Source organism: Mytilus edulis, chromosome 6 (genome assembly GCF_963676685.1).
Source record: "Mytilus edulis chromosome 6, xbMytEdul2.2, whole genome shotgun sequence".
Lineage (NCBI taxonomy): Eukaryota > Metazoa > Mollusca > Bivalvia > Mytilida > Mytilidae > Mytilus > Mytilus edulis.
Window position 1 is genome coordinate 16,406,628 of NC_092349.1, and position 24,366 is coordinate 16,430,993.

General features: G+C 34.6%; 3 protein-coding genes across 3 annotated transcripts in view; 1 reads left to right on the forward strand and 2 right to left on the reverse strand.

The window, feature by feature from the left end:
• Window positions 1–8,719, reverse strand: part of LOC139527237 (uncharacterized) — a 28,505-nt gene extending 19,786 nt beyond the window's left edge. The window contains exons 1-3 of the mRNA XM_071322566.1: window positions 8,591–8,719; window positions 7,222–7,356; window positions 6,121–6,200 (exon numbers count right to left, since the gene is read on the reverse strand). Coding sequence (XP_071178667.1) covers window positions 6,121–6,200; window positions 7,222–7,356; window positions 8,591–8,627 — 252 coding nt within the window. The 5' untranslated portion in view covers window positions 8,628–8,719. The remainder of the gene's footprint in view (window positions 1–6,120; window positions 6,201–7,221; window positions 7,357–8,590) is intronic.
• Window positions 8,720–10,067: 1,348 nt separating this feature from the next.
• On the forward strand, window positions 10,068–14,814 carry LOC139527239 (pantetheinase-like). The gene is made up of 2 exons (XM_071322568.1): window positions 10,068–10,266; window positions 13,416–14,814. The coding sequence occupies exons 1-2, from the start codon at window positions 10,096–10,098 to the stop codon at window positions 14,730–14,732; spliced, it is 1,488 nt and encodes a 495-aa protein (XP_071178669.1). The 5' UTR covers window positions 10,068–10,095; the 3' UTR covers window positions 14,733–14,814.
• A 291-nt stretch (window positions 14,815–15,105) lies between these two features.
• On the reverse strand, window positions 15,106–24,067 carry LOC139527238 (solute carrier family 22 member 21-like). Its single transcript, XM_071322567.1, has 9 exons — window positions 23,936–24,067; window positions 22,585–22,887; window positions 21,131–21,552; window positions 20,216–20,449; window positions 19,412–19,543; window positions 18,390–18,472; window positions 16,648–16,765; window positions 15,962–16,034; window positions 15,106–15,326 (listed from the first exon to the last, which is right to left on the reverse strand). Exons 2-9 carry the CDS (start codon window positions 22,885–22,887, stop codon window positions 15,126–15,128), a joined length of 1,566 nt encoding a protein of 521 aa, XP_071178668.1. The 5' UTR covers window positions 23,936–24,067; the 3' UTR covers window positions 15,106–15,125.
• Between the last annotated feature and the right edge of the window lie 299 nt (window positions 24,068–24,366).

The following is a 24,366-nucleotide window of genomic DNA, read 5'->3' on the forward strand; positions in this document are numbered from 1 at the left end:
CATTAATTGACCTTAGGGCAGGATTCTGGCAGATTAAGATGGCGGAAGAAGATAAATCAAAAACAGCATTTGTTTGTCATAAGGGACTTTTCGAATTTAATGTTATGCCATTTGGATTGCAAAATAGTCCTGCTGTATTTAGTCAATTAATGGAAATAGTTTTACAAGATCTAAATTTTGCTATCTCCTATATAGACGATATTTTGATATTTTCTGAAACTTTGGAAGAACATTTCAATCATATTCAACAAGTATTTGACAGATTACGACAACATAATTTGAAATTGAAATTAAAGAAATGTCAATTTTTGCAGGAAGAAACTAATTATTTAGGTTTTAAAATCAATATCGACGGTGTAAAACCGGACGATGCCAAAGTTGAAGCAATAAAAACATTACCAAACCCTGTTACTGTTAAGGAGGTAAGAAGTTTTATAGGGGCGTGTTCATACTATAGACGCTTTATCCCGAATTTTTCAAAGATTTCTATACCTTTAGTTGCTTTAACTAAAAAATATGCTAAATTTCAATGGGATGAGGAATGTCAAAAAGCTTTTGATTTTTTGAAATATAGTTTAACTGTGACTCCTTTATTAGCATACCCAGACTTGAAGAAACCTTATGTTTTATATACTGACGCGTCTAATGATACCATAGGTGCATGTCTTACGCAACCTTGCGAGGAAGAAGAAACTCATTTATCATGTTTAAGAAAAGAAAAACCCATTTACTTCTTATCTCATAAACTGTCAGATACACAGTCTAGGTGGTCTACTATTGAAAAAGAAGCATTTAGCATTCATTATGCATTACAAAAATTAGATCATTATCTTCATGGAGCTGAATTTATTATCAGAACTGACCACAAGCCTTTAAAGTACTTATTGCTTTCGCCACAATGTAACAAAAAATTACAACTTTGGGCTTTAGGTATTGCAAGTTACAATTGCAAGATTGAATGGCTAGCGGGAACTGATAATACTATTGCTGACTATCTTTCAAGAAGGCCTCCGGGTCAAGAAGGCAATCAAAATCAAAGTGAAACAATTGAAGTAGATATAAGTGACAAGGCTTTTCAAATCAATACTTTGAATTCAAATGAGTTCAATCCAAAAGATTTTGCAAGTTGTGACTATAAAGAAGATGACCAACTTAGCGTCAAGGAATGTATGATTCCTGGTTATGACATGAAAATTGAACAATCTTTAGACATAGAACTTTCGGAAATTATTAATCAAATAAACACAGGTAAGGCTTCAAGAAGTGTTGATAATAAACATATTATTATCAATGATATACTTTATTACATTTCTCACCCTGATGATGATTTAAAGTTAAGGCTATATGTTCCATTACAATTACGAAATGAGGTAATCAAAAGTTATCATGATAATCTAAGTCATTTAGGAATCGACAAATGTCATGATTCAATTAGGCAAAAATATTTTTGGCCAAAGTTATATAAGGAACTTAATTCCTATATTAATTCCTGTGTTATCTGTCAATCTCAAAGTGCAGGTAAAACAAAACCTTTATTACAAATATCTGATATACCACCATTTCCATTTGCTAAGATAGGGGTAGATTTATCTGGACCTTATCCTACATCATTGTCAGGAAATAAGTATATTGTCAGCTTTGTTTGTCATTACAGTGGGTGGCCTTTGGCTTTTCCTGTTCCAAATAAAACTTCGGAAAATGTGGTTCATTTATTAATTGAAGAAATAATCCCAAACTTTTCTGTGCCGTTAGTTATAGTGTCAGACAATGGCGGTGAATTCACCTCTAAAATATTTGAAGAAACTTTAAAAGAATTAAATATAAGTCACATAACAACTTCTTTTTATCATCCACAGGGAAACGCGAAAGTAGAAAGATTTCACAGGACGCTTCATGACGTCATGGCAAAGAAATTGCAAAGTGACGCGTCTACTTGGGACGTGTGCCTAAATCAAACAATAGCAGCTATTAGGTTTCAGAAAAATGAATCAACAAAATTTTCTCCATTTTTTCTTTTGTACAATAGAGACCCTGTTCTTCCGATTGATAACTTATTGAAACCTAGAAGGAAATATGTAGGTGAAGATCCGCACAAGATTTTGTTAGAACAACAGCACAAATCGTTCATTTTAGTTCACAGAAATTTGAAAAAGTCTAAAGAAAAACAAAAACAAAACGCAGATAAAAATAGACAAGAAATTAATTTAGAAATTGGGGATCCAGTTTATTTCAAAAATCATTTAAGAAAAAGTAAATTAGACACTAAGTGGAAACCTTATTACCGAATAATTGAAAAAACTTCTCCGGTAACCTTTGTCCTTAAAAACCAATTAGATGGGTCTGTCGCTAAGAAAGTCCATTTAGAACACCTTAAAAAAGCTAAGATTGATGAATGGGTTATTCCAGCCAATCTAGAAGGTAGGCAATTAAGGAAAACAAATTTTGTTGTACCTCCCGAAGATAGTGACGAAAGTGATAGTGAACTTCCAGTCGCTAATTCTCGAGAAAGACTCATAAATCGTTACCGACAAGAACGAGAAACATCTTCCGACGAGGATGATATTCCGCTCGCTGAACTTAAACAAAAAATAGCAAATAGAAACCGACGTGAAAACGAAGAAGACAAATCTTCCGTCACTTCCGGTTCAAGCGAAATGTCGGATAATAATGGTTCTGATGGGTATAATTCAGACCGCAGTCAAAAAATGTCTGTTGATGAAGTTAGAATACCAAAGAAAACTAAACGAACTGTTAAAAAGTCTGAAAAGAAAGACGAATTAATTTTAAGTTTTCTCTCAAACATTTCTAGTTATCTTAATAAAATGCACGACTAACATGTCGTAGACGTAGGCTTCGTGATTATTGTTTTTTTAAATTAAAATATGTGTATATAAAATAATTTTGTTTTGATTAATCATTCTAATTCTCGCTTCAGATTGATCGCTGAAAAATTGTTGATTGTTTAGAAATCCTATAAATATCAGTAATCTCTGAATCACAGCTTTGTTTATGAAAAAGGAAGGAAAGTGTTGGTTGGATGTCAAACCTTATTTAAATAATTTTTCAGTCCTAACTAGAGAAAAGTTTATCTTATTAGTTTATTGTTTTTGTATTTGAGTTTATTTTTATTTTTTGTTCTTATTTAAAATAGATAACATATCGATAATTTAATTTTTTCAAATTAAAGCAGTTAGAACTTGAGGACGACTTTGAACTATCAAATTTAGTAAATGTATTAATTCATTTTGTTGCTATATTTATAGGTATTTTGTTATTAAAATATTCTTAAGTTTAATAATAGGTGTTTAGCCAAGAGAATTTAGTAATAGAGAGGTTCAAATAGTCACACGATACCTTGGTGGCGATCAAATGGTGTCAACTAATGTTGAGGGCGATGGTACTGCCTACAGAGATGTTAAAATAGCTTCTGCACCATTACAAGAACCAGCCACTAAGAACCATTATCCAGTATTGGATATTGGCTTTGATCATTGGACACAACGCAGACGATTAGATGTACATAAAACTATACGATCACATAACTTATATTGGTAGAGGGAATTGTTCTACAGCATCACAGGTAGATTTGCCTGTAATGTTTCAGCCGGTGATAACTGAGCAACCTAGTCAGGGACTCTGAATTAACAGAGTAGGTAAGCTAGGTCAGTTAGGAGTAAATCAACGACAGATGGTGGATCATATGCAGGTTGGATTTTCGCCGATGGATGGTGGATCACATGCAGGTTGGATTTTCGCCGATGGATGGTGGATCACATGCAAGTTGGATCTTCGACGATGAATGGTGGATCACATGCAGGTTGGATTTTCGCCGATGGATGGTGGATCACATGCAGGTTGGATTTTCGCCGATGGATGGTGGATCATATGCAGGTTGGATTTTCGTCGATGGATGGTGGATCACATGCAGGTCGGAGTAATTGCAGTACTTCTAAATGACGGGAATTGGCGTGCAGATAAACAAATGGATTGTTGGAGTTGACAACGACGATCAGAGGAGCAGTTCACTGGAGTCGGAGTTATGAAGACGGTCCGCAGTTGATGATTGCGCCTTTTTCTAGAAATAAGAAGTTCCGATATTTGATGTTACAAACTTAGTTATTCACACAAGAATTGTACGAACTATACATTGCTGAACATTTAGATGTTGTTGAACTTTTGAAATGATTTTGTTTATGAATACTTTTTGTTGTTTTTAGGGAAATTGCGAGCATTCATATTGTCACCGATTTTAACTAAAATATAAAATTATATTTCTTAAGAAAGGGAGGAATGTGACAATATGATGGCTTAAAATATATATATATAAATATATATTATATATATTTATATTTATATTTAGGATTATAATATATTCTCAAAAATGTTTATTAAATTGAATAGAATTCAGGGGAATATCTATTAAGAAAAACATGACCTTGTAAAAGGTTGTTCAATTGACCTCTATAGGTTATATATATATATATATATATACATGTTTACATTCAGACCAGGTGTTGACATGTAGCAATTAGTTAAAACACGAGAAATACGTGCATTCTTTGACCATCAATCTCCAGGTTGGTCAAAACATGTCAAAACATGTCATTTAGAGACAACTTAATAGATATTCATCCCTGTATCTTTTGATTTAAGACTATAATGGTCAAATTAATAGAAACCTTGACACCGTTCTTTTCTGTATATATACTTGTGTATTTGATTGTATGAATGACACCGGCTCAGGCAGGCTAATAAACGATAACAAATTCCATCTTGTTATACAAAGTACTACTACTGTTTCATCGTAAGTCATTCGGGATTTTTCATGTCAGGTTTTGTGAAATTGTTCCTTTTAAAATTGTTATACGATGATGACTGGTGTACCCATATTTTGACTATTTTATTTATTGTGTCTGTTTAGTTAACGCATCAATGTAAATATAACGGAATTTGATGAGACTGTCATCAAAGTGTCATTTAGTGAGAGGGTTAGCGCTATAAAACAAGGTTTAATCCACCATTTTCTACATTTGAAAATGCCTGTACCAAGTCAGGAATATGACAGTTCTTGTCCATTCGTTTTTGATGCGTTTTATTATTTGATTTTGCCATGTGATTATGGACTTTCCGAATTGATTTTTCTCTAAGTTCAGTATTTTTGTGATTTTACTTTTTAAATCTAGAAGGTATTGGCAAGAAATTTAAACCACTATCCTACTATATATGAAATCGGAATAACGTTTAGTACATAATGAAAGTTATAACTGACAAGTCAAACGGCTGCAAATTCTTTATAAAATTGAGACGTTTACAAGATACCAGAGGAACATTTATTTAACATTCCTAAGAAGAAAAATAAACTGACAACACCATGGTTAAGAAAGAAAAAAGAATCAACGATAAAACATTAATAGAAAAAACACAATATAGAAAATTAAAGACTGTGGAAAAAGAACTCAACAATAAGCTGTGGCTGATCTCAGCAACAGCACACATACACTTCATTAGCTAATGTTTCATTGAAGAAAAGCTTTTTTTATTAGTTAAGGTGGTACCAAACACCTTGACTAAAAATAATTTGGCTTGTTTAATTTTCATTAAAGTTTGACAGCATATTTACTTTGGTTCAACCAAAAAATGAAAGTTTCAAAATACTTGAATCACACACTTCATTGGAAAGATTTCATCGGATAAATTATAGCAGTTTGACAAACACTTATTTTGAGATTTATAATTCCTTAAGGTGGTACCTAACACTACAGGGAGATCATAACTCTGTAAAATCAGCCAAACGTTTTAATAACGTTGTGTTGTAAAGAGAATGTTAAGCTTCTCAATGATCAAAATTGGTGTTTGTCAATCTGCTATATAACTAGTGTAATTTTCTGATAAAATGGTTGGTTCAAAATTTTTGAAATTTATATATTTTGGTTAAAGGGTCAAAGTAAATACTTTGTCAAAATTTTATGAAAATTAAACGAGCCAAATTAATCTTAGTGAAAGTGTTGGGTACCACCTTTCAAAAACAATAGAACGTAATTAAAACGATAAGCTGATATTTACAAAGTTATCTCCCTGTAGTGTTATGTCCCACATTAAGTTAAAATTTCAATATTTTACCATAGACATACTACCACATTGGATTGTTTGGTTACACTCTGATGGATGATCAACATTTTCACACGAGAAACATTTCAGAGCTGAAAGGACAAGAACATCTACTACTAAACAATTTGATACACTAATTATAAATTTGAATACATGTAAAAAGCAAACAATTACAGTACAAACTGTTTTAAAAGATAACGTAGGTTAGAGCAAAAATATGGTCGTATAAGGCAGGTTGTCTTTAAATACATGTTCAATCTATATCAAATGCACTAAATGGACCTAAAATTAGTGGTCGGCTGTCTCTTAAGCAGATTACGCTGTATTTGCAAAATCAAACATCACAGAAGCCGTTGTATATTTTATTAGAATTTCACTAAAATAACCCTATTATCTAACATTTTTATATAAATCTTAAAAACAAAACAGTCTGCTTTTTGTTTTATTTTATCTACCATAAACACAATTGGAATACTTGCATCAATATAATCACAAAATCGTGAAATCCATAATACATTGACGAAATTCTCATGGAAAGAAAAATATTTTAAACTCACTTCACTTAAAAACAGTTCATGCAAAATACCCATAAGAGAGTGTTGTGCACGAGTAAGTAGATTGATAGTAACATAACTCATCAAAAATGTTCATTTTTGTTACTACGTTTTTGATTGAGATAAGCCATTCCAATCGATATTGTATAGTGTGTCTTTCTATGGTGTGATGTTACACTATTGTTTTAGATAAGGGAGAAGATTTGGTATCATTAAACAGTCAATCCCGCTGCAATTGTTTCCACCTGTCCTAAGTCAGGAATATGATGTTCCAGTAGTTGTCGTTTGGTGATGTGGTCCATACGTGTGTCGAATTCTCGTTGGTCGTTGTTTATATAGATTCGACCGTTGGTTTTCCGTTTAAAAGATTTTACACTAGTAATTTTTTTTTGGAGCCCTATTACCTTGCTGTTCGGTGTGAGCCAAGGCTCCGTGTTGAAGACCGTACATTGACCTATATAATGGTTTACTTTTATAAATTGTGACTTGGATGGAGAGTTGTCTCATTGGCACCTATACCACATCTTCCTATATCTATATGCATTTAGTTTGTACGTACGACAGCGACCACATGTTCTGGGACATAGACTTGATGTACAGTTGTCCTGACACATGTCTGGTTTGATGGCAGCTAGTCTCTGACATGCTTTTTTGCTGTGATCTTCACATACACTGGCAGCATAAATTACTGAAACTAAACACATCAGAACAACATAAGTATTATATTCACTAGTCGGTCACGTGTGTTTTGGAGTGTCCTTTGGCGGATCCCGAAATTGCATAAGGAAGGCCAGTTGACTGTTCAAGAGTGGGCCCGTTCTAGTAATGCTTCAATTTTTTCCATAAAAGGAGGGTCCCTGGCAACTGACCCTGTGTTCACTTACCCCTCATCACCCCACATTCAATCTGTTTCTGGAGTCAAACAATCTTGTGACAGTGTCATTGTTACTGGTAAAACTACCATTCTTAGACTTATGGTAAATGCCATTGACGATAGACACTATTTTTGTCGAGCCTTCGACTTCAGTCGAAAAAGCGGTGTCGTCGTTGGCGGCGTCCACAAATATTAACTCTGTGGTTAAAGTTTTTGACATTTTAATAACTTTCTTAAACTACCTTTGATTTCTACTAAACTTGGACAGAAGCTTGTTTATGATCATAAGATTGTATCCAAAAGTAAATTATGTAAAAATAAAATTGCATTTTTTCCGTATTTAACTATTAAATGGACTCAGATTTTCTGTCAGGAAACAACAAATTCACTCTGTGGTTAAAGTTTTAAAATTTTAATAACTTTCTTATACTATTTTGGATCTGTACTAAACTCTGTCAGAAGTTTGTTTATGATCAAAAGCTAGTACCTAGAAGGTAATTTTGTTAAAATTTTAAACATGTGTAACTGTAAAAAACATTTATTAGATTCATAAACTATCCTGGATTTTTACCAAACTTGGACAGAAGATTCTTACAATAAAACGATAGTTTTAAGAGAAACATTTTATTGATTTTTTCCCTCATTAATGTTAAGCCTGCGATCGACAGCAAAAGTAGGCAAGACACTGGGTTCCGCGGAACATTTACAAATTTTTATGTATGCCGATCTGACTATACAATTTTAGTCCATTTATATGTTTTGGAGTTTAGTGTGATGTCCATTTTCACTGGACTAGTACATATTTGTATTTAGAGACCAGCTGAGGACCACCTCCCGGTGCGGGATTTTCTCACTGTGTTCAAGACCAATTGATGGCCTATGGCTGTTATCTGCCGTTTGGTCGAGTTGTCTCTTTGACATACATATATTCCCCATTTACACTCTCAATTATATGTGGTAGATAGTTTTCTCATTGGCCACCATACCACATCTCCATTCTGTTATATATTGATTTCTTTTATAACTGTTGATAATGAAGTAAATGAGTTCTTACCACAAACAATGAGAGTAAGTCCATAAATCAGTGTCATGATTTCTTTAAGGCATTGAAACTACTATCGTGTTAGAACAATTATCTTGACCTTGAAGAACCTATACACCTACATACAGATTTCATAGAGAATGACCTTCGATTGTATTCATGTAATGCCTAAGTTAACATTGGCACTTACGATTGTCAGTACAATCTGATATCAAAGAAATGTTAATGCCATGTAAGAGAATATATACCAAACAGAGAACATTAAAGGTAACAAACAAAAACAAAACATTCAGTCTCAATATGAATGGGGAAGGAGTATAGGGGATAAGGGAGCTACCATTTGGCCTTTTTGGGGCTAGGATGAAATTTGAAAAAAAAGGCAGGAAAGGAGTTTTGGGTAAAAATAATTCCATGTTTCATTTGTCTACATTCAATTAAGTGCTTACGCCTTACTACAAGAAGTAAGTCGATTGCTTTAAGTGAATGAAATGTTTGTAAGATAAGCATGTATTATGTCTTGGTTTGTGTGACCTTGTTCTTGTTTTCAACGATCTTGATAAGTTTATATCACATCTCTAGTAAATTAAACCATGATCAAAAATAATGTAGCTATAGTATTATCAAATCACAAGGAGAGACATCTCAGCCTTTGCACTCTAGCCTGTTTTGGTGCTGAAATTAAATATTTGTTTTCCTCTTAAATACAGAGATTTCAATCAAATTAATAATGGTTTAAAACGATTTATGTTGAATCAGATTTAAAAAAAGGAACACAAGACTTTTCGTTATTTAAGTTTTCAATATTCTGTAGCGAGAAATTAGCAGCTTGGATATTAATAAGCTGATAAGAATGATGCTTCCAGGAATTGTCAGTATCTGAACGGGAAAGTAATAATTAACTTTGAAAAGTGTTGTTAATTTCTTTTCTCTCGACTTTTGATTGTCGTCTTGGTATCTATCGCTTTTGTCTCTCTTTCATACGTCATTGAACATAGGTCAATGGGGCTTCAAAATATAAAAATATAAAAATAATCTACTACATCAGAAATGTAAATGACATTTTTTTATAACGGAGCTACGATTGGATTTTTATGGGGAGATGGACTAAAATTCAGGACACAATTTGTCATCCTAGCTTCCCCCCCACCCCCCCCCCCCCAAAAAAAAACACCATCAAATGGTAGCTCCCTAAGAAAATTATAGACCGACGACAGGTGCTTACAATGGGTATGACCCACTATCTCTATACATTTTAGAAATATATACTGTACATAGATTTTAGGCTTATATTAATGTGATTTTTGTACAGTAACTGTTGGTCTCATGTTAATGAACTGTATGACTATTTACACAGATTTATATATGTGTGCCTTAGCTGATTAAAGTATACCTAAAATGAAAATGACCTTGATAAATATACACATGTATATAATATAAATGTGTAGAGAGTATTCAAATAAAGAATATATTCCCTGACGATGGCTTTTGTCGGTTGGATAATTGTGTTTAATTGTTTGATGTTATGCTCTGTCGTTTATACTCAGAAACAGTACAGAGCAGGAGTCTACGCCCATCGTGTTATCCAGCCAAATGGAACGCACTCAAGTGTAAGCAGACAGAAGGCGTTAGATAATATGATGAAAAATATAGATATCTATAACAATGTAGCATCAAAAGCAAAGAATCAAGTAGGTTGCTTTTATATTTCATTACTTTATGAATTATTAAGAATCTCAAGTCTCAACACTCTAAGCCAAAGTTGACCTTGAATGGATGAGGCTATTATTTTTATGTCCTTTTTGTCACATAGTTCTTCGGCTATTTCGGTTCTTAAAAATTCTTGCCTTACATATATTCGGCTTTGTTTTGTCCAAGAAGAAGGTAAATAATTTTATATGTTGCTTTAGATTACAAGTATTACAAGTTTTTATCTTTTACAAGTCTTAGAGCAACGTTACCGACAAACACTTTTTGGGGAAAATAGTGATCATGACGTTCCACATTTTTGATTGTGCATTGTGATTGGCACGCTCTGGTAATTAGTTTGCATGAGAATCATCAGATCAGATATCGATCATTCTAATGCAACAACGTTTGTAACGTTCATTTTGATTGGATAACGTCACATATTTACATGGCAATTGATGCTATGGGACGTACGCGCAAGCGCAGACGGCATATGACAGATTTTGAATACATGTTTTAACGTTGTTTTCTGTCAGTTTCATTAGAATGGAGATAACTGTATTGTATTTTAAGCTCCGACGGCATCAATTGGGGATTTGATGTTCTCAAATACCCGTTTACTGTCTCCGCTAACGCGTCGCCAGTAAACTTAATTTGCGACCAGCAAATCCCCAATTGATGCCATCGGAGGTTAAAATACAATACAGTTATCTCCTAAGTAGATTAATTACAGTTTACTTTTAAAATATACATATACCGATTGATCAAAATGTGTCTGTTTTTTTATATTTTTATTTAAAGAATGTATCTCATGCTTCCTTCCCCGCCAATGCAAATGTTTCTCCTTGCTCTACCGGGAACGACCACCCTATCAGCCTGACATTTCTTCCCCCGCTGATAGCATATACCAATGATTCCTTCTCCGCCAATGAAAATGTTTCTCCTTGCTCTACCGGGAACGACCACCCGATCATCCTGACATTTCTTCCCCCGCTGATAGCATATACCAATGATTCCTTCTCCGCCAATGAAAATGTTTCTCCTTGCTCTACCGGGAACGACCGCCCGATCAGCCTGACATTTCTTCCCCCGCTGATAGCATATACCAATGATTCCTTCTCCGCCAATGAAAATGTTTCTCCTTTGCTCTACCGGGAACGACCACCCGATCTGCCTGACATTTCTTCCCCCGCTGATAGCATATACCAATGATTCCTTCTCCGCCAATGAAAATGTTTCTCCTTGCTCTACCGGGAACGACTGCCCGATCAGCCTGACATTTCTTCCCCCGCTGATAGCATATACCAATGATTCCTTCTCCGCCAATGAAAATGTTTCTCCTTTGCTCTACCGGGAACGACCACCCGATCTGCCTGACATTTCTTCCCCCGCTGATAGCATATACCAATGATTCCTTCTCCGCCAATGAAAATGTTTCTCCTTTGCTCTACCGGGAACGACCACCCGATCTGCCTGACATTTCTTCCCCCGCTGATAGCATATACCAATGATTCCTTCTCCGCCAATGAAAATGTTTCTCCTTGCTCTACCGGGAACGACCGCCCGATCAGCCTGACATTTCTTCCCCCGCTGATAGCATATACCAATGATTCCTTCTCCGCCAATGAAAATGTTTCTCCTTTGCTCTACCGGGAACGACCATCCGATCTGCCTGACATTTCTTCCCCCGCTGATAGCATATACCAATGATTCCTTTTCCGCCAATGACAATGTTTCTCCTTGCTCTACCGGGAACGACCACCCGATCTGGCTGACATTTCTTCCCCCGCTGATAGCATATACCAATGATTCCTTCTCCGCCAATGAAAATGTTTCTCCTTTGCTCTACCGGGAACGACCACCCGATCTGCCTGACATTTCTTCCCCCGCTGATAGCATATACCAAGGATTCCTTCTCCGCCAATGACAATGTTTCTCCTTGCTCTTCCGGGAACGACCGCCCGATCAGCCTGACATTTCTTCCCCCGCTGATAGCATATACCAATGATTCCTTCTCCGCCAATGAAAATGTTTCTCCTTGCTCTACCGGGAACGACCACCCGATCATCCTGACATTTCTTCCCCCGCTGATAGCATATACCAATGATTCCTTCTCCGCCAATGAAAATGTTTCTCCTTGCTCTACCGGGAACGACCGCCCGATCAGCCTGACATTTCTTCCCCCGCTGATAGCATATACCAATGATTCCTTCTCCGCCAATGAAAATGTTTCTCCTTTGCTCTACCGGGAACGACCACCCGATCTGCCTGACATTTCTTCCCCCGCTGATAGCATATACCAATGATTCCTTCTCCGCCAATGAAAATGTTTCTCCTTGCTCTACCGGGAACGACCGCCCGATCAGCCTGACATTTCTTCCCCCGCTGATAGCATATACCAATGATTCCTTCTCCGCCAATGAAAATGTTTCTCCTTTGCTCTACCGGGAACGACCACCCGATCTGCCTGACATTTCTTCCCCCGCTGATAGCATATACCAATGATTCCTTCTCCGCCAATGAAAATGTTTCTCCTTGCTCTACCGGGAACGACCGCCCGATCAGCCTGACATTTCTTTCCCCGCTGATAGCATATACCAATGATTCCTTCTCCGCCAATGAAAATGTTTCTCCTTTGCTCTACCGGGAACGACCACCCGATCTGCCTGACATTTCTTCCCCCGCTGATAGCATATACCAATGATTCCTTCTCCGCCAATGAAAATGTTTCTCCTTGCTCTACCGGGAACGACCGCCCGATCAGCCTGACATTTCTTTCCCCGCCGATAGCATATACCAATGATTCCTTCTCCGCCAATGAAAATGTTTCTCCTTTGCTCTACCGGGAACGACCACCCGATCTGCCTGACATTTCTTCCCCCGCTGATAGCATATACCAATGATTCCTTGTGTGAATCTGGTTATACTTTTGATCCATTTTAGGGTTTATCAGCTCTTCACAGTTTGTATAAAGTTTTGGATTTTAAATGTGTTATACATGCGTATCAACGAAGAGACAGTAATTGTCGAAATGCGCACCTGGTGTAGTAAATCTTGTACTGTTTATGTAATTGCAACCATTTTGTTAAACTTGTACTGTTAATGTTATTGCAACCATTCATTTACTAATATATCTGGGTTTTTTTTGCAGGGTGTTCAAATACTTGTTTTTCCTGATGATGGACTATACGGGAATGACTTTACAAGGCAAGGAATTGAATCGTATCTAGAATATATCCCCGACCCTACAAAAGACGCGTGGAATCCATGTACTAATCCCAAAAAATATAACAATAACAGTGACATTTTGTTGAACTTAAGTTGTATTGCGCAGGCCAATAACATTTACATGGTTGTTAATATGGGAAATTTCCAAGCATGCAGTAAATCAAGTGATTCCAATTGTCCAACTGATGGTCACTATCAATTCAACACAAATGTTGTTTTTGACAACAACGGAACACTGATAGCTAGATATCATAAAACACATTTATACAATGAAGATCAGTTTGATGCACCAGCGGAACCGGAACACATATATTTCGATACTCCATTCGGAAGATTCGGACTTTTTACCAGTTTGGATATGGTTTATGAGACGCCAGCAATCAGTTTAATCGAAGAATACAATATAACAGATGTTGTTTACCCGGCAGTTTGGACTGATACTCCACCTTTATTTTCTTCAATACAGTTCCACTCTGCATTTGCCATTGGAATGGGGATAAACTTGCTTGCAGCCAATCTCCAAGTTCCGGAAGATTCAATCTACGGTTCAGGCATTTATACAGCAAACGGTTACAAAACTTTTTATAATGATAAAAGTTACCAACCTAAACTTCTAGTGGCCGATTTGAATTCAAATTACATAGAAGATGTTCATGACAGAGAGAAAACAGAGATATATCGTAAACAAAACGCAACCTCACATTCAAATCACGATTCGGTTAAAAAGACATCTTCTGAAAACGATGAGCATGATACTTCATCAAAAACATCTGGAACTTTTCAGGGGGAAATGTTCAACGATACCTACACTATGAAAATATTAGAAAACTCTGGCGACGTTGTAACTGTTTGTGATAATAGTTTGTGTTGCGAATTTGACTATCAGATGATGGAAGGATCGGGAACGCTCGTTGCTTTTGGCGCCTTTGATGGTCTTCATACGTATCTACATAGAATGTATTTACAAGTGTGCGTTGTTTTAGAATGTGCCGGAAGTAGTCCACAGACTTGTGGGATACCAACAGAAAAATCGAATTTGTACTTCCGGGAGTTTAGGCTTATGGGTAACTTTTCAACGAAATACGTTTTCCCGGAAGTTCTTGTAAGTGATTCCGGTAGAAAAACCTTGGCATCTGGTGCTCTCTATGATTTTCATGATGGAGTATTAGAAGTTATTAATGGTTTACGATTACCTCTAATTTCAGCGTCTCTTTTATCCCGAGACTATGCAAGAGATTAGGAGTTTGTTCATTCGAACTTTTCGATGCATCTGCATACCCTTGTGTAATAATTTTAAATGTTTTTCAGTATGTTCTTCTAAATTTAATGTTTATACATGCTATATATTCTTTATTATTCAGTTCAAATATCATTTATGACAAAATGTCAGTATTTAGTGTTATGTATGTAAAGTTTGTCAAGCTTGAATGAAATGTAGGTCAAACTTTCCTGCTTTATTACCATATTAACCGAATGGGACTTGGACGTTGGTGTTGGATATATTCAGAATACAAACACCACAACAGCTGCCACTCAATTAAATGAATTATGTATTTATTTTTTGTTATCTTTTCGTGTGTAACTAACAACACAAGTAAATAAAAACACTAAACGCATGATCAAGTTTTTAATACTAATCTATTGTTCCGTAATTCTCTTTTTCGTATCCGGGATTCATAATACTTTGTTTATCTGACTTTTTCTGACTTATGGTAATATCCATTGTGTCTTGCAATGCAGTTTTGTTTGTTTCCGGTAAAGTGACAACTAAAATGGCGGACAAAAACATCATCCCAGCAAACGATAAATATGACAGACCATCAATCTTCTCACTCTGAAATGCAATATAAATTCATTTTGGGAGCTTCTATTGAATTTTTCAATTGGGGGAAAGGGGGGCTATAGGATGAAAAAATTTGTCCTGCCTTATTTTTTGTTGCAATCTCTGTCCTACATTTTTATTTTTCTCTCAATGTTGTCGGCCCTTTTTTATTAGTTTTTCCTGACTTTTTTTACATAAATTGTCTTCCTGTCTTTTTTTATTCACAACTGTTGTCCTCCCTTTTTTCCTCCAAACCCCTCCCCTAAAAATAAAATGATAGCTCCCCTATTTGTATGAAATGAATTAGTCTATCCCATCAATGAACCTTTTCTTACTCAATTCCCGACCCTGACGTATTTATACCGTAAACCTTTTATCTATAGTAGCCACATATATTTTCAGACGGGACTTGTTTTATGTAAATGAGCGCAAGCATAAACGCGAGAAAAAATAGACCAATGCTAACTTTTTTTTATTTTTTTCATTTTTCTATTTGACATCATAAAACGGTTCATTGGGTTTTTGATCCACAATCTATATCTTTGTTCACTGTACGTACATTTGAAGGACTTTGAACGAAACTTCGATTGATTTATCTTAAAAGCTGCAACAGAATCCGAAACGTAAAAATAAAAAAAATAGCATACCGCAAAAACTAACTGTGGTGCCACCATAGCACCCAATCTTGCCACGGCGTTATTTATGCCATATCCAATGTTTCTGTAAAATAACATACATACATGTACATATATAAATATCGATAGATAGATATAGCAGTAGTCTCCATAAGTCTTAAGTCTAAATGATTTATGTACCCGTTTTAATTTCTTACTATGGCGAGTTCATATTTCGACCAGACGTTGCTGCGTATTTATGAGGGTGGTAATGGGGGTACCTTCATGACGAATAACGGTAAAAATTCTTGCAAAATGACGTTAACGGTAATTTTTGATGCACGACGATAAAGTGTACACTTTCTTTTAGACGATAAAAACATTGACTGATTTTGACGAGTCACGTTAAATTTTTCCACAAAATAACGAACGATAATTATTTCAGACCTCTGACGAAACACGATAAAGATATTTTGACGAATGACGGTAAAATTTTAACCAATTTGACGCTAACGGTAGCCGAAATTGACCGTTTGACGCCTGAAGGTAAAGGGCATTACTACCCTCATTTATACACCCCAACTCATACATATACTCATGGGTTTAATTGACGAATGAAAAAATCCAAGTGACTCAATTTTTATGTCTCGGTCAAATCGTGAGTTAAACATGTGTCTTATGAGGGATTTCTATGAACTTAAACAATTCCAGTAACTTACCTTACTACAGTTGGATATAGTTCAGAGGTCAAAATCATCAGTGCAGACCATCCTGATGACACACAAAGCTTTGATGCTAACGCAAAGCCATTTACCAACTCGTCCTTATCTGATAGGTCTGAAATGAAACAAAAATATTGTACCATAGAATCCTGTTTTACATGAACACATCTACATTTGAATCCAGTTTGATTTAGCGATAGTTAATTCTACATATTTTACGGACAGACAAAGTTTTTGCCACAACACCTTTTTTCAAATTTGATTATAAGGCATTGAATAAAATTTGTACAAATGCGCGAAAAATGTGAGAATGCAATCACTAATAGAATGAAATTCAAAACAGTGTGGCTGTGGCCATTGATTGACACAATAAATTCATCCATTGACTGGGACAATTTAGGTGAACGTTTGTATGTAACGACCACTGCTCACTATGTAATTTTTAAAGACACTTAAACTATGGGGTCACCAAAGGTTATCAACACCTTAATAAAGTAATTCGAAAAATTAATCAGAAATAACACGATGTTTTGATTTATATCAATTATATAAATCAAAACATAAAGGTTATTCCTGATTAATTTTTCGAATTATTTTATAATTAAAGGCGTTGAGAAACCTTTGGTGACCCCACAGTTTAAATGTCTATCGTAGGTAAGTCGTGAACAGTGGTCGTTACAGACAAACGTTCACGTAAATTGTCCCAGTCAATGGATGAATTTAATGTGTCAATCAATGGCCACAGCCACACTGTTTTGAATTTCATTCTATGTTCAGACGATGAAACACGAAAGTTTTCCAAAAACCAGATTAACATAATTAAGGACGTTAGTTTTCTCGTACGAGTTGTTTTCTATTTGTCATTGCTGTTATTGGCTTTGTGCATAGTTAAAGGACATACGATGACATAAAGTTGTTATTTTCTGTTTCATTTTGGTCACTTTTGGAGAGTTGTCTCTTTGGCAATCATACCGTATTTTCCGCCAATTTGCAGCGTGGGACAAAAAGCAAATACAATCGTTTCGTATTTGTTCCTGTTAAATTTTGACAAGCTTTTAAGGTAGATTTTCTTAATAATTTGCCAAAATGTAGTTTATATCCTGCTTGTTTAATTACATTAATAAAATGAATGGGTCACCGGACTTATTTTCACACTACAGGTTGTGCAAAATTGTCAAACTGTGTATATATTATGCATGGAAAACCCCAATTTTCGGTCATAAAACGAAAACTACACCATAGAATTTTGAGATAAAATATGAGAAGATAGCTCAAATAGTATTCTTTCAGATGAGAAGAAGAAAATATGGGGTCACCGAACTCGTTTTCTTGCTACATAATAAAATGGGTAAATTCCTAACACATGCTATTGTAAAAGTAATACTATCTGAATTATCTGCCCTTTCATTTGAGTTGTCTCCCTTTATTTGGCAAAGTTGGGGAAAAAAAAATCAAACAAATGTATTAGTTTTTTTGGTAAAATACAACCATAAATATGATAAAACATGGCATTTTCTATTTCATAATGAAAAATCTAAAACATGAATTACCTACTAATTTCAAAATTTGCACATTTTATCAAAAATCTAGACCTTGTTTTCTGGTATTTCAAATCCAAAATGGAGGAAGACACCCTATCTACCTTAAGTTATCATGTAAAAGAAAACTTTAAGATCGTAATACTATTGTCAACATCCTATATTCAAATAGTAAAAGCTACTTATATTCATAAATCTAACCTATGAACTGAATTATCCCAACAACAATGCCCATAGATCCACCAATCAGAAATAACATAAAAGTTGTCCACTTTCTACCAAGGCTGAAAATTATAATATTAACAAAGTTGAAACACTAAATAAAAAATAATCTGCCACCATTCATTAATAAATTTTATCACACGTGTCTGGTTTGCTTTCTGTTAATGACTTCGATAATATTGAACTATTTTTTTTTTCTTGATTGAATTTTGTTTTATGATATACATGTACATACATAATTTGTCGACATGACCTGTTAATCACTATATCAGATTCTAATATAGGATTGTGGGTAATTTCTTTTTTTGTGAGCTAAAAATTGAAATTACGCTATTGAAAATATCACCTCGAATATAGACGATTCTGCCGGAATCAATAAAACAGATGGAACCAATACAACAATAAGATAAGAACACATCTGATGAGGAAAATACCTTCCGTACTGGAGTACATTTGATGCAAAACACCTTCCGTTTTGAAACACATGCGACGCAGAATATGTCTACCGTACATGAACACATTTGAAGCAGAAAACGCCAACCGTACTGGAACACATGTGATGCTGAATATACCTACCGTATTAGAACACATGTGGAATATGCTTATAGTTCTTGAACACATATGACGTTTACTGAGCCTACATTTCTGGAACACATGTGATGTATGATATGATAGATGATATGCCTACCGTAATTGGAGTATGCGATATTGGATATGCCTATTATACTAAAGCACATGCGATGAGAAATGTGCCCGTACTGTGCCTACCGTACTGGAGCATGGACTGTGCCTACTGTTCTTGAGCACATGTGATGTGGAGGTGCCTTCCGTAATTGAAAACATTTTAATATACAGGATATGCCTATCGTACTGGAATGTATATGATGTGGAAAAGGCCTACGGTGTTTGAACAGCACGTGTGTCTTCCGTACTGAAAACGTACGGCGCAGTTAATGACTAACGTATTTTCTTTAATATGAATACACATGTACTAAACTGACCAGTTTGCGAGATACCACACCACTATTCCTATGATATCCATAGCATTGATGAGAATCAGATTAACATAGAGATTTCCCGAGAGTTGTTGGACTCCAAATGATATAGCATAATATCCATATCCACAACTTAACCTGTAGCGACAAAAAATTATGACATTATTATGATTCCTTTAAATATATGTGCTACAAACAGATTACGGAATAAGTTTCCTGAAAGGCGACTTAGCATTCTTGAATGATATTCATTTATCTATAAATGGTACTTTCAATTGCAGAATTACCAACTAAACGAAAATTAATGCTAAGTTGATTAAAAGTACTTAACTTCAATGAACTTATTTGTTTTAATAAGACAGTTATATTCAACGTATATCAACCCAGTTGTATGCCTAACACCGAATCCCTGAAACGATCGCAAAATTTTTGTTTACCCCGCCTTATGTTGATTGGTCAATTCATGAACCCCGTCGGTGGTTTTATCATGGCTATCTTAATGTTTTAAGATATTTTCCTAGAATCGATGTTGATGGCAGATCTTTGATAGCTGTATGAACTATAGTGTCAAAATTATGAAAAAACAGTAGTTATTAGACAGCAAATTTGCTAATGTCACTAAATGGATAAAACCACGGGATTCCAAATATCTAACAAAAACTATACAAAAACCTACAGATAACACTTAAAAATCACTGGTTTGGGTGTATACAATGTATATGTTTCAATCCATTACATAACAAATATTCAAAGCTTGAAATGTACAAGAATATGACGACAAAGTAAACGTATTTATTATATATAACTTACCATCCAACTGATAATAGAACATTATATCTCAGTAAACGTCTATTTTTAATGACATCTAAAATTGTGTATCTTTTCTCTGTAGATTTCTGCTTCGTTGCTTGCGATGCCATTTCATAAAACGTTTTAAAATCTGGTGGAGGTTTGCCATTAATTTTAGCAATTTTTGCAATGACACTGTGTGCTTTTGCAATTTTTCCGTTCGAAACTAGCCATCTATAACTCTCTGGAACAAAACTTTAAAAATAAAAAAAATGAAGGATATACTTATATCGAATCATACAGTGAATAGTTTACAAATAAAAAGTAGATATAAGAATACAATAAAAGAATGAATATGAAAAGTAAAAACAATACTTGACTCTGAGGAAAATTCAAAACGGAAAGTCCCTAATCAAATGGCAAAATCAAAAGCTCAAACACATCAAACGAATAGATAACAACTGTCATATTCCTGACTTGGTACAAACACTTTTTTAAGAAAATGGTGTATTACGCTTGGTTTAATAGCTAGCTACATGTATATCTCTCACTTGTATGACAGAGGCATTAATTTCTATATAACAATACGGATGAAGACAACATAAGTAAAGATATAAGAATATATGGTAAATATACTCTCCAACATCCTATTGTATCTGAACTTTTAAACTTTTTTTCGAGTGTCACTATTGAGTCTTAAAGTTTTGTAGACAAAAGTTGCGTCTGGTATACAAAATTTTAATCCGAGAAATACAAAAGGAAGAAAACGTTGTCTTTTATTCCTCTTAATTGGGATACCGGTATAGATAGAGTTTCTTATACTTTAACCGTGTTTTGTTTCAAAAATATAAAAAGAAATGGAATCACAATCGTTGGAGAAAAATCTGCTTTAAAATGTGAATCGAAGTATTTAAATTACAAATAAATCCAACTTACAATATTGCTAAAATGAAAGGTATATTAGTTGCTGCAATAGCTAATTGTATATACTTCCACTCGTGTAACCACCAGCACAGACATGCGTAGATAATACAAAATATTGGCCAAAACGGAAGTGCTACTAACATAGATCTGTATGTCCGAGGTGTAAATTCAATTAAAAAAGTAAAATATACAGTTAAGTAAAACCCACACCCAATGCCAATAAAAAATCTAAAAACCGCAAACATTTCCCATGATGTCGAAAATGCTGCAGCTCCATTGAAGACCAACAAAATGAAAAGCGCAGCAAAGTACGTAAATTTTCTCCCCAGAACGTCTGCTAATTGTCCGGACACAAATCCACCGAATAAAAGCCCTCCCATTTGGATAGTTGTTATTGTGGATGCTATCCAGTCTTTTTCGCAAACCAGATCCCACTGTAATATAAATAAAATGTATGTGAGGAATTATGTTAAACATGTGTGGATTTTGGTATCAAAGCACATTATATACATTAAGGGATTTAGTCGATGAAAATTTTTCAAAAGGATAGAATTTCGGGTATTTTCTTCTTTTTACTAAATACGTTACTACCTTGCCTTTTAAAAAAATCATCCTTACTCTTTCAATCAGAAAATAATAGAATTATATATCATATAGTATCACGTTCTAATCTTAAACGATAATCAGGAGCTCGAAATTGACCCCGGTCTGTACCAAGTCAGAAGCCTGGAGTTAGATGGTTGTCGGGTTTTTTTTTTATGTATGTCATATTTTTTTTTGTGCCTACAACTGCTAACACTCACTTCATTTGACCCTTGATGGATAGGTGTCTCATTGGCAATAATGCATACCACATCTCCTTAGTTCAAACTGTCAAAGACATGAAAAACCGAAAAACGACCAATAAACAAGCAACATTATACAAAACACAAAACGTCAAGCCAAAGACACAATGAACCAACCTAATTAAAATAATCTCTGATTGCGTTATACTACATATGAATCTCATATGAAGTATATCAGAGATCAATATTTTAATTAGATTAATGATGAACCCCACACAAACCGGTATTTAGCAATGAACTCGCAAAACGAGGGTTTATCGACATTTTCCTTACAACAAAAACCTTGAAAATTACAATAAAACAACCACTGAATGATAAGAAAAGAACCTTGTTTAAAAGCTACGCTAATATTAAGTAGTCTTAAATATTGAGCAATTCGCCTTTTCAGAATATAAAGGACTATGGGTAATCTTATTGTTCGTACACCAAAATAAAAAATACCGCTTCGTTATTGGTTGAATGTCCATTTTTTCAAATTTTAAACAACTCACAACGTTTTGTCTTGCGCTTTTGACATATTACCCATAATGCATTAAATTCGGAAACTGCTTTAGATTCGGAAACTGCTATTCCTGTAATTAGATTCGGAAACTGCTATTCCTGTAAATATAGAAAGCTTACCTCACTGACAACCGTAGCCATGTCAGGATCATAGATCTGAGATTGGCACATTACAGGTTCTGATGTATTGTATAGTTCACATGTCTTCATAAATGTTTGGTTAGTATAGTACTCTGTACCATTTACCGTAGTCCAGAAACAATGCCAGTCAGGTACTGCACCGCCAAACGTCATCATTAAAGTACTCCATGATACTGATATTTTACTACCTAGGACTATTGTGATTAGAATCCATTGAAAAAGTCCGAGTCCACCAACATCATCTAGTATATTCTCTAAATATTCATTTACATCTGAAGTCATCTAAAATATATGATTGTGTTGAAAAGATTGCTTTGTTTCTTCTCATTTTAATTTAAACATATTTTTTTATAGTGGATTGGGAAACAAGTTATTGAAATTTATATTAATCCCTTTCTCATTTTGTTTCTTATTAAAGCTTAGTAGTTTTATGTTTTCGTTATATATTACTATTACTTCTTTCTATTGTCCGGTTTGTCTGATCTCGAGTGTAGTGCCTCAGTCTGTGATTGGTCCGTACATGTAACTAAGTTATGCCCTGCCCGACATATCCTGACAAAAGTCCTTCTTGTAGTACTAACTATTTTGTTCTCGTCCTCGAGATGCATAAAATATTTGACACTTGGCATTACTCAAGGAAATACATTACTGACTATAGAATAAGTATTTTAGACCTCATCTTATATGTTAAATATTTATTGATATACCAGTTAAATTTAAGATATTGTAGGGAATCATTTTCTTCATTAAGTACATCAGGTTATTTTTCATAAATTTGGGTGATAAAAAGAAAACTACACCATAGAAATTTGAAGATAAGATATGAAAATATAGTTCTAATAATCACTTTGGATCACCCCACCCCTCCCCCCTTTTCCACCTAGTTTGTGGTGGAGTTTAAGTTGCGTTTTCTATATTTGATTTGTGTACTGTTGTTTGTCTGTTGTTTTTTCCCCCCGTTTACCATAACGTTATTAGATTATTTCCGACTTAATAGTTGTTATGTCCCTTTCGTATCTTGACTTAATAGTTGTTATGTCCCTTTCGTATCTTGACTTAATAGTTGTTATGTTCCTTTCGAGTATCTTCAGCTTCTCCTTTTCTATGAATCTTCATGTTTTAACGTTCCGATATCCTCTGTAGTCCTAGCGGTATTATTTTAATTTTAAGTACTTGCATTCTGGTGCTTTGCATTTGCAATAATTGTCATTTATCTTTAAGAGAATTGAACTATTGCAATTTGTCCCATGCATTTATTTACATGTCCATTTTCTGATCACGTTTTTGTTGTAATTTATATCAGTTATACATTCGGTAGATGTGTACTTACATTGATCTAGGTCTCAGACAGTGATAAAGCATAGTACATTTATAACAAATGAAAAGCTAGCTCTCTTCACGAATAATATTTAGTATCGGTCCTCTAGACGAATGTGCATTCCATGAAATATATTTGTTAAGCGTTCCATTCAAGAGGGTTAAGTCACGAGATGGTTAGTTTTAATTTGCATAAATATTTATTTTTATTTATGTTTGTCACCCGTTATGTATTATCACTACACCCTTTATCTTTGATATCGCCATAATGTGAACTAAATAGATAGAAATACTGATATTTTAATAATCAAAAGATTGATTGATAGAAGTTATCTTTAGTCCAATGGAAAATATTTCACGCACATGTATGTTCGGGATAAGAACTAACAAACTGTTATAATTAAAACATTTATTTATGACGCAGCAAAAAATCTGCAATCTGAT

Excerpts from the sequence above, each read along its gene's own strand:
- LOC139527239 (XM_071322568.1), top strand. The coding sequence starts at position 10,096 with ATGTTATGCTCTGTCGTTTATACTCAGAAACAGTACAGAGCAGGAGTC. Across the intron at positions 10,267-13,415 it reads CATCAAAAGCAAAGAATCAA|GGTGTTCAAATACTTGTTTT; the intron begins GTAGGTTGCTTT and ends TTTTTTTTGCAG.
- LOC139527238 (XM_071322567.1), bottom strand. The coding sequence starts at position 22,887 with ATGACTTCAGATGTAAATGAATATTTAGAGAATATACTAGATGATGTT. Across the intron at positions 16,035-16,647 it reads CTATATCCAACTGTAGTAAG|AAACATTGGATATGGCATAA; the intron begins GTAAGTTACTGG and ends GTTATTTTACAG. Across the intron at positions 15,327-15,961 it reads CACCACAGTTAGTTTTTGCG|AGTGAGAAGATTGATGGTCT; the intron begins GTATGCTATTTT and ends ATTGCATTTCAG.